Consider the following 10,650-nt stretch of genomic DNA (forward strand, 5'->3'; position numbering starts at 1 on the left):
CCCAACATATTAAACTATTAAATGTCCCCTAACAGAGCAGCCCCATCCTCCCCCCATCCTCCCCCCATCCTCCCCCCCCATCCTCCCCCCATCCTCCCCCCAGCCAGAAGCAGTGATCCTATAGTCACACAACATCAAGAGAAGATCAACTGACTCAATATATATACAATATAATATCATCTATATATATATATATATATATATATATATATATAACATACTAATCCAGACGATAAGGGAACATCTGCACCCTGTCAGGGTCAAAGGTTACCTTCTAACATTCAAAACTTATTTTTATATTATTACAATAATAATCATTGAGTATTTATGTCTTATTTCCATCATTTCTGTTGGTTGTTTCTGTAATCTCTCTCTCTGTCTTTTGTGTTTTAGTTTAAATATTTTCTCTGCATGAATGTGTCCATCCCTTGTATTAAAGCCACTGTATACTAGGCTGTATTAAAGCCAGTGTATACCAGGCTGTATACCAGGCTGTAATAAAGCCAGTGTATACCGGGCTGTTTTAAAGCCAGTGTATACCAGGCTGTATTAAAGCCAGTGTATACCAGGCTGTATTAAAGCCAGTGTATACCAGGCTGTATTAAAGCCAGTGTATACCAGGCTGTAATAAAGCCAGTGTATACCAGGCTGTATTAAAGCCAGTGTATACCAGGCTGTATTAAAGCCAGTGTATACCAGGCTGTGTTAAAGCCAGTGTATACCAGGCTGTATTAAAGCCAATGATGAAATGATCATATATGCATATTAAGTGTGTGTGTGAGCTGAAAGCTGAGCTCCTCTCCGTGTCCTCAGGTTCACAGCGACTACAGCAGCACAGAGCATCAGCAGCAGGACACTGAGCACTGAGCATCGCACTTTGAAGAAGGTGGAGTAGATCCCAAAGGGCTCAAAGTACACCAACACAGTTCTCTCTGTTGACACACACTGATAATCATATCGGGTCAATGAACTACACACCAGTACTCCCCTGCGTCTCCCACTGAGATATTAGAGATAACCAGGCTCCCATTATTATCGTACGTGCTCACTCTGCTCATTCTCTGATTAGACGTTACACTAAAGGCTCTTCCCTGTGTTCGGTTCGACTTGATGAAACCAAACATGCACCTTATCCTTTCTCCAATCTCTGCATCTGACAGTGACTTCTTCTCCCTCTGAGAACAGCTCTACAGCAGGGGGGCCAAATTTGGGACACACAAACAGATAATACTGTTGCTCTCTCATAGAGGCTTTACAGGAGTACAGACCTGAGTGATTTAACATTAGAGATGAAAACACCAGCGAGTAGTTTTGGTCTACTGAAGTCTGGTTGTGTAGTTCTTGGCCAGAGATCCCTTTAGACCAACGTGGGGGCTGTTCATCAGTGGAGTCAGTGATAGTGCACGGCAACACAGCGGTCTCTCCCACGGAGCGGTAGCTCATCTCATACCACCATAGTCTCAACTCTACAGTGTAACTGCTAACACACTGCTGTTGGTTCATCACCAGACAGTTGTACCGTGTAACGTCTGTTGCTGTGACCTTGGAAACACGAAGAGCTGATGTGTCTGTCACCACTTGGTATTTTCCTCTAACATTGTCCATCACTGATGTCGTATTGTCCCCAAAAACTCTGCTCCATGTTTTTTTCTTATATCTTAAGTCCCGTTTGAGCCACTGGATATCCAGATTATCAGCTGCTCCCTTACATGGCAGGTCCACTGTTCCTCCAAGTCTCGCTTCAATATATCTCCAATCTATTGAAGAACAAACAGTAATAGTGATGTTGTTCTCATGCATCACGTTGCCCTCAGTCCAACACTCCTCTCGGTACCGGCCAGAGTCTGAATGGGTCAGGTCGAGGATGGTGTAAGAAGAAGTTTTCACCGTGCTGACAAGTCGTTGTTTCAAGTGTTCAGGTACTGAGGGGTTGTTGGACCAGAGGTCAGAGGTGTTCCACAGGACAAGCTTCTCCTCACCAACAGATCTGGAGATCAGGCAGGAGTTGGTGTTGTTAGGGAGGTCGAAGGTGTAAGAGTCTCTTTCCTTTTGGATGATGAACTGTTCTTCTGCATGGATGTTGTTGATGAGAGCAAACAGCAGGAAGGAGAGCTCTGTGACTGCAGCCATTCTGCTCCGAGGTCGACAAACACTGACACCACTCAGCTCATATACTCTGTACACCTCTAACCCTCATCAGCAGCTGCTCTTTATCAGTTACAAACATGACTTCTTTATCTCAGCATCAGAGGAAACTTTGCAGCATCAGCTCTCTATCCAGTAATCAATGTCCTTTACATGACTCTAAAACCACAGAGGCTGACATGCAGGGCCGGATTAACAATTTCATGTGCCCTGGGCAACAAGACTCAAGGGCCCCCCCTGCCCCAAAGCAACAATCGCAAAGTCGCTATCATCAAGAGCATATAGCCTATACTTTCATAATAATAAATCAGGCTTCTGCATGGCCCAGTGGAGATGTATGTATTTACAATAGCCTCAGCATAAAGTGCATTCAAGAGACAGTACAGATGCACAAATGTTTAACATAACTTTATACAATGAATCTATCACAGACCTTGGTGGCTACAGAGTAATTATTAAATGTTTCAATATGTAGCTAATCAATTATCTTTTGCCTGTAACAGTGAAATAAAGCAGACAGCTATAGGGAAGCCTTAATTTAAAACCAGAGATTATTTCTAAATTGCTAAAATGTGAAATGATCACCAGCCATGAAGCAGTCATTAGTGTGTATGGAGTAAAAGTAAACCATTGGCTACACTGTTGCATGTAGTTCAAAGTCAAGATCATGTTTACTGTTTCACAATCAACTATATCAACATTTTATGTTGATATAGTTACTATATATTCTTATTTTATTTTAACAAATGGGCCTTACAACTGGCCTCTTCCTCCCTGTCATCTTCATCCTCCTGATCACTCTCTGCCTCTGTCCCTCTCTCTGAATCTGCAGCCTCCTCTTCCTCCCTCACAGTCAAGTCTTCCCTCTTCTCTTTCACTTATTTCTAAATCTCCTTCTGTGGTTTTCTCCTGCTCTGACCCGCCTGGTCTCTCCAGTTTACTGCCTTCTCCTTCTTCTTCATTTCCCTCCTCCTCTTCCTCCTGTGCACTACTCAGAATTTGAATATAAATGATCGGTCTCAGAAAGCACTGTGTAGTGTGTTGTAACGTAACACCACCGAAACGATGACCCTCTGTAAATGTTATGAATTCAAACATGCCAGTTTGTAATATTTTGTATTATGCTGTTCTTGTCTTTACTAATATCAAAACTAATCATTAGGCCTGAAAGCTCTTACAAATCACGAGGGAGCTGGGCTGTATGGTGGAGCATCACACCGGGCCTGCTGGACTGTATGGTGGAGCATCACACCGGGCCTGCTGGGCTGTATGGTGTAGCATCACACCGGGCCTGCTGGGCTGTATGATGTAGCATCACACCGGGCCTGCTGGGCTGTATGGTGGAGCATCACACCGGGCCTGCTGGGCTGTATGGTGGAGCATCACACCGGGCCTGCTGGACTGTATGATGTAGCATCACACCGGGCCTGCTGGACTGTATGATGTAGCATCACACCGGGCCTGCTGGACTGTATGATGTAGCATACTGTCCGTACTATGCATCCCTGGCTGATTCCATTCGGTGCAGGTCATCAGAGTGAGGTGATGACAAGAAAATGTACAGAGTTGTATTGTGCAATATGGCTTCATGCAGTTATGCAAGGTACACCAACTTATATTATCCATAGAAAGAATTTTCAATATATTTATGAATATGTTTAGCATTTTTATAGTAGGTAGATCATTTTGATATGGTCATTTTAAAAGTAGCTCGCAAGCTGATAAAGTGTGGTCTTCCCTGGTCTATGCCAACCCTCATCAGCAGCTACTCCTTTTCTGTTGTTATCAAACATGACTTCTTTATCCCATCATCAGAGGAAACTTTGCAGCATCAGCTCTCTATCCAGTAATCAATGTCCTTTACATGACTCTAAAACCACAGAGGCTTACGTGTCTTCATACACATATTTTTCAGAGTGGAGAGAGGGGGGTGTCTGTGTGTGTCTATGTGTGTGTGTGTGTGCATCTGTTTGTGTGTGTGTGTGTCTATGTGTGTGTGTGTGTGTGTGTCTGTGTGTGTCTGTCTATGTGTGTGTGTGTGTGTGTGCATCTGTTTGTGTGTGTGTGTGTCTATGTGTGTGTGTGTGTGTGTGTCTGTGTGTGTCTATGTGTGTGTGTGTCTGTGTGCATCTGTTTGTGTGTGTGTGTGTCTGTGTGCGTCTGTTTGAGTGTGTGTAGTGTATGTCTGTGTGCATCTGTTTGTGTGTGTGTGTGTGTCTGTGTGCGTCTGTTTGTGTGTGTGTAGTGTATGTGCGAGTCCAAGTCGAGACATGAGTCCAGAGAATAGCGACTTTTCTTTCCTCCATGAGTTTGAACATTATATACATTTCATTTCTGCCATCCCATAAACAAACAGGCTTTGACAACTCTCATCATATGGACCTGGATTTATTACATTTCCATAATGAGTTTACAGACGGAGGGCCCTGACACGGACAGTGGGGGGGGGGTGGCGGGTGTCCCCTGCCTCTGCTCTGCCATTGGACGCTGCTACGGAGGCGTTGAGTCGGGGTCAGAGGACTCTGTACAGGTGGATCTGTCGCAGTGTGTGTGTGTGTGTCTGTGTATGTGTGTGTCTGTGTATGTGTGTGTGTGTGTGTGTGTGTGTGTGTGTGTGTGTGTCTGTGTATGTGTGTGTGTGTGTGTGTGTCTGTGTGTCTGAGGCGCTGAGTCAAGGTCAGAGGACTCTGTACAGGTGGATCTGTTGCAGAGCGTCTGCGTCCATGTCTCTGTCCACGTAAACATCATAGTCAACAGGAAGTTCCTCCACCCAGCCGGGCTGCAGCGCCGCCTGCTGGACACACACGGGAACACCGCTTTGATTCTTTAATTTATTTACACAAAGAAACGTGCAACAGTATTACCATCAAACAATAGTTACACGGCCATGTGATCGCTCAAGGTAGTGAGGAGAAACAAACTACATTTATTAAATCACAATAATTATTACAGGTGTGTGTGTGTGTGTGTGTGTCTGTGTGTCTGTCTGTCTGTCTGTCTGTCTGTCTGTCTGTCTGTCTGTGTGTGTGTGTGTGTGTGTGTGTGTGTGTGTCTGTGACTCTATGTGTGTTACCTGCAGAGTGTTCAGACTCTCTTGCAGACTGGGGACGGTGACGAGCAGAGAGCCTTTCTTCCTGAAGTTCTCCATGATGAAGCTCCACGCTCTGAACACACACACACACACACACACACACAGACACACAGACACACACACAGACACACAGACACACACAGACACACAGAGACAGACACACACACACACACACACGCAATTGACATTTTTTATGCTTTTTGGCCTTTTTGACTTGTTGTATTTGTCTGTGTATACAGTGTGTGTGTGTGTGTGTGTGTGTGTATGTGTGTATGTAGTTTGTGTGTTTGTAGTGTGTGTTTATGTAGTTTGTGTATTTGTCTCTGTGTGTGTGCGTGTGTGTGTGTGTGTCTGTAGTGTGTGTGTGTGTGTGTGTGTGTGTTTGTGTAGTGTATTGTACCTGACTTGTTGGCTGGTTTCCAGGAAGAACTCGAAGACGTTGTTCATGACGAGAACGTCAGCGTTCTGCAGCAGAACGTTCTGAACACAGACATCAGAGTGGATCACCTGCAGGAGAAACACATCACTCAGCATGTGTGTGTGTCTCTGTCTGTCTCTGTGTGTGTGTGTGTGTGTGTGTGTGTGTGTACCTGGATCCGGTCCGTCAGCTTGTATTTCTGCAGGATTTCATTCTGCAGTTTGACAAACTCGTCGCTGATCTCCAGACCAACGAGCTGAGAGGCCGAGCTGAACATGTAACCCTGAAACACACACACACACACACGTCAGAATACACACACTAATACACACTAAAAAGCGACAAAAACAATGAAAAAAGTTTGAAATAGTTTTTGTTTTCTACACTCTAAGAAATATCTGTATATTAACAGTTGTATGACTCTATATTTTAACAGAAATTGTCCTTGGTACGTGATTCACAGGTGTATTTATATAAAGTTAATTTCGTTGGTATTGTGAGTTTATGTTTCGTTTGGTTGTGGCCAGACAGGCTAACGTTAACGTTAATATATTGCAGCCTGACATTAGTGGTTCATACTGAATTGTCTAGCTAATCCAACGTTCATTTCGTTAAAGGTCCCATGGCATGAAAATGTCACTTTGAGGTTTTTTAACATTAATATGAGTTTCCCCAGCCTGCCTATGGCCCCCCAGTGGCTGAAAGCTCAGATGGGCCGATCAGGAGTCTTCCCTTTATGATGTCATAAGGGGAAAGGTTACCTTCCCTTTCTCTGCTTTGCCCACCCAGAGAATTTGGCCCCCCCCATGAGAGAGAGAGAGACATCATGGCTTTCAAACAAGCGAAGTGGCAGCTGGTCAAGACCACACCCCCACCCTCCACCTTGTGTGTAATAATCACCTTTAACTCATAAAGTACGTTGTCCACAAATGAAGGAAAATATGTTGCAACATGCGAGAGCTTGTACACTTGAGAACTTGTATAAAACATTTACACATTTTCACTTCACTCAATATGCATACACATTTGAGCTGATATGGGAAGTCACTGAAACAGTGTAGATTGATGTTTACATAACTATAATGACAGCTACAAACCTTTCGCATTTTGCAACATATACCTTCATATCCACAGCTCTTAGTTGTTAGGTTTGTGTGGCTTTTTGACTTACACTTTTAAAAAAGAGGCAGTATATATAGTAGACATTAGAACAATGGGACTACAATGATTGTGGTACTTGTTTTCAGATTTCTACCAGTGCAAACAGCAGTTGGACAGAAGACACCATAGAAAGCCATGCAGTCTTGCTGTGTGTGACATTAAAAGACTGATGTCTGAAACAAACTATGCCCAGCGCATCACTCACAATAGTGAGGAAAATATAATCAAAGTCATGGAAGAATGGCCTTAGCTCTTCGACACCACCCATCTGCTCGACCACACAGAGAAACTAATGGGAGTTCATGTCCAAACCAAATTGCTGGACCAAATTCAGGAGAAGGGCAAGATCATCACTGAGTTTCTTGGTAGCAAGGGAATCACAGGAGTAACTAGAGAGCCATTGAAACTCCTCCAGGATCTAGTGAAGTACCTCGCAGAGATGCAAAAGGTGCTTTTAATAAATGAAGAAGTTCCACAGCAAAACATCAATTCACTAATTTAGTAAATTGTGATTTAGTCCAACAAATATGTCTATGCAGCTTGGCATATCACATCTTCCCCTCTGCTTATTCTGTCTTCACCTCTCTCACAGGATGCCTTAGCAGAGCTGCCAAGCACCCCGTGCATCATAGTTATGGGTAAGGATATGCATGTCTACTCTAAAAATATTGGGAGGTGTTGTGTATTTCTTTAATTAATTGAAAGATGTATGTCATTATTTATGGTTTGCAGATGAAGGAAGATACAAGATGTCAGTGGATGAAGTCACAGTTAACATCATCAGCTGTCCACTAGTTGCTGTGAGCTATACGTTCAGCCTATATTATATGCTGAATATAAAGTATCCAAAGGGAGCAGCCCTGACTCTGGAGTTCATCCAGAGGTAAGTTTTGTCCATATTTTTTGTACGTTTTATAGTATTATTTATTTTGCAATATCAAGTGACATGTTTGTTTGCCACATGTGCCTGCTAGGGATAAACCCAGAACGGGGGGAAACAGTACAGCATCCCCCCAAAACTGCTTCGATTCCTGTCGGACCTTAATGACTTCAGGAATCCGTGGAAGATTTAAAGGTCGTTACTCACACCTTTGTTACTCACACTGGTGTTACTCACACCTTTGTTACTCACACTGGTGTTACTCACACTGGTGTTACTCACACCTGTGTTACTCACACCTGGTGTTACTCACACCTTTGTTACTCACACTGGTGTTACTCACACTGGTGTTACTCACACTGGTGTTACTCACACCTTCGTTACTCACACCTTTGTTACTCACACCTTTGTTACTCACACCTTTGTTACTCACACTGGTGTTACTCACACTGGTGTTACTCACACCGGTGTTACTCACACCTTTGTTACTCACACCTTTGTTACTCACACCTTCGTTACTCACACCTTCGTTACTCACACCTTCGTTACTCACACCGGTGTTACTCACACCGGTGTTACTCACACCGGTGTTACTCACACCTTTGTTACTCACACTGGTGTTACTCACACTGGTGTTACTCACACTGGTGTTACTCACACCTTTGTTACTCACACCTTTGTTACTCACACCTTTGTTACTCACACTGGTGTTACTCACACCTTCGTTACTCACACCTTTGTTACTCACACTGGTGTTACTCACACCTTTGTTACTCACACTGGTGTTACTCACACCTTTGTTACTCACACTGGTGTTACTCACACCTTTGTTACTCACACCTTTGTTACTCACACCTTTGTTACTCACACCTTTGTTACTCACACCTTTGTTACTCACACCGGTGTTAATTAGTGCTGGGCGGTATGACCAACAATTTGAATCACGGTATTTTTTAAGATTCTGGCGGTATTTTCTTTCTTTTGCTTGGCCTTTTATACAGGTTAATAATGGCTTATTCTACTCTCAGGAGAATGAGCCATTATTTTACATAGAATATAAAAATCATGTTTACTAAAGGGTTTTCTTGGCTCCACAGCATTATACAATAATATTATATGAAGGACAATCCATCAAACAGTTACAGAATCTAAACTATTTTATTAGTGTGCAAAATACAAAGTAGTAAAATAAACTTCAATCAAATAAATACACAAACAACTTTAACTATACTTGCAGCTTTAACTATTCATTTTTATTCAGTTTTTGTATTAGAAAGAAACCCTTTCTAACTCATTTCATTTCTGACAAACAATAAAACCGTTAAGAGTGTAGTGTTCATTTTATTATTATTACTATTACTGTATATTGCTATTAAATTGGTGATAAGTAATTCTGTTTTTGTTTTACAGCAGAAGAAGCATCTCAAACGGAGAGAAAGGAGAGGGCTGTGTGTCTGTGTACGTACTCTGAATACACACCCTTTTGGTGTCTGTTGCCCTCTACTGACATGGAGTTATTGCACCGGAGCAACTAAACCTAGAGAAAGACATGTTTAGTAGCTGATATGAAATACATATTCAATGTCATTCTGGTTTATTTAACCATACTTGTGTTATATTGTAGAAAGTATTTTCATACTCTGGCTGAGATGTACTTGACCTACTCTCAAAGTATAGCCTTTACGTTACAGCCTGACCGAAGTTATATCATTATCGCGATATTCAACAACGTTATCGCACATTTTCCTGATATTGCGCAGCCTTATTGGAGACCCACACAAATGACCCGTGGCTCTTGGGGAATCACTTCAACCCCTATCAACATCACTATCAGAACATGTGTGCATATAGTAAATATGCTTGAGAGCTTTGGTTATGTTGATGTATTGGACAGAGGCTTAGCATGTGTAACAATAACAATCTAAGCCACTAACACCCAGTTTTCATCCAACAAAAGCAGTAGCATTGGTATGTAAATCATCCATAAATACTGTATGCCTGTGTAAGCACACTATCTGAAGAGTTGGAGTGAAGTTTACATTTTTAAGAAAAATACAGTCCTCCCACTAAAGGTCAACCAGCATCTGAAACCAACTGGCCGATAACATGAACAAGGTGTACGCTGACGAACACAGCATGTGTACTTCACGTGTACTTCATGTGTACTTCTGTCGTACATGGACTCAATGCAGAGTAATAACACGGACACTGAAACCTATAATGTGACAAACTGTGTTAATGTTGTTAAACGTAATATGGTTTCCCTTTGGGTAATGTTTTTGTCCTTTGTATTTTAAGGAATTTTGAAAGTTAATAAAAATCTTTTTTCCATCACAGATTTGTTTAAAATGTTTTACCACTATAAGTACACCATTAATTAACAGAAAAGTTACATTTGTATTGGTGTAAGTTAACAAAACTGGTCTTCCTTATTTACTGTAGTTAGAAAATCTCAGTTTTTTTATTACGGGACAAAGTCCCAGTAATGATCTGCCAGTACATTTGCTGTTATTTTACGGATGTATTTCTTAGAGTGTATATATACATACAGTACATATATAGTAGAGGTGTGAATCTTCACTGATCTCCCGATTAGATTATGATTATCATGTCTTTGATTCGATATCTCGAAGCGTCAAACATGTTTCTATTAAAGCCATGTAGGATATTTAATTCATAGCTTTTCAAGCTTCAACAACCAAACATTCTGCAGTGATCTGATACTAAATAAACTGGATATTAAAACTACAGCACTGAGCACACGGCACTTCCTGAATGTGCAAAACATACCAGAATATGTCAACAGAAAGGTTGTTAGGCAGACATTACATTATTTAATTAATTTCAACACCTCTAATATATCAACACGTTCTCACGCTCATCTCGTAAAATATGGACGCTTGGTCAGCTGCCTTTGTCGTTCTTATTGACACTAAAAGTCTCCTTTAGCGCTAT

At 41.9% G+C, this 10,650-nt stretch overlaps 1 protein-coding gene across 2 annotated transcripts in view; it reads right to left on the bottom strand.

Annotated features, from left to right (window-relative positions):
- Positions 1-4,389: 4,389 nt before the first annotated feature.
- Positions 4,390-10,650, bottom strand: part of LOC144535532 (uncharacterized) — a 10,708-nt gene continuing 4,447 nt past the window's right edge. The window contains exons 5-8 of one of the 2 annotated variants that reach the window (XM_078278064.1): positions 5,827-5,937; positions 5,637-5,743; positions 5,219-5,309; positions 4,390-4,936 (exon numbers count right to left, since the gene is read on the bottom strand). In XM_078278064.1, the coding sequence (XP_078134190.1) occupies positions 4,823-4,936; positions 5,219-5,309; positions 5,637-5,743; positions 5,827-5,937 (423 nt within the window). In that variant the 3' untranslated portion in view covers positions 4,390-4,822. Of the gene's footprint in view, positions 4,940-5,218; positions 5,310-5,636; positions 5,744-5,826; positions 5,938-10,650 lie in introns of both variants that reach the window. The other variant, XM_078278063.1, reaches the window with a different exon arrangement.

Source organism: Sander vitreus, chromosome 20 (assembly GCF_031162955.1).
Source record: "Sander vitreus isolate 19-12246 chromosome 20, sanVit1, whole genome shotgun sequence".
In the NCBI taxonomy this organism is placed as follows: Eukaryota; Metazoa; Chordata; class Actinopteri; order Perciformes; family Percidae; genus Sander; species Sander vitreus.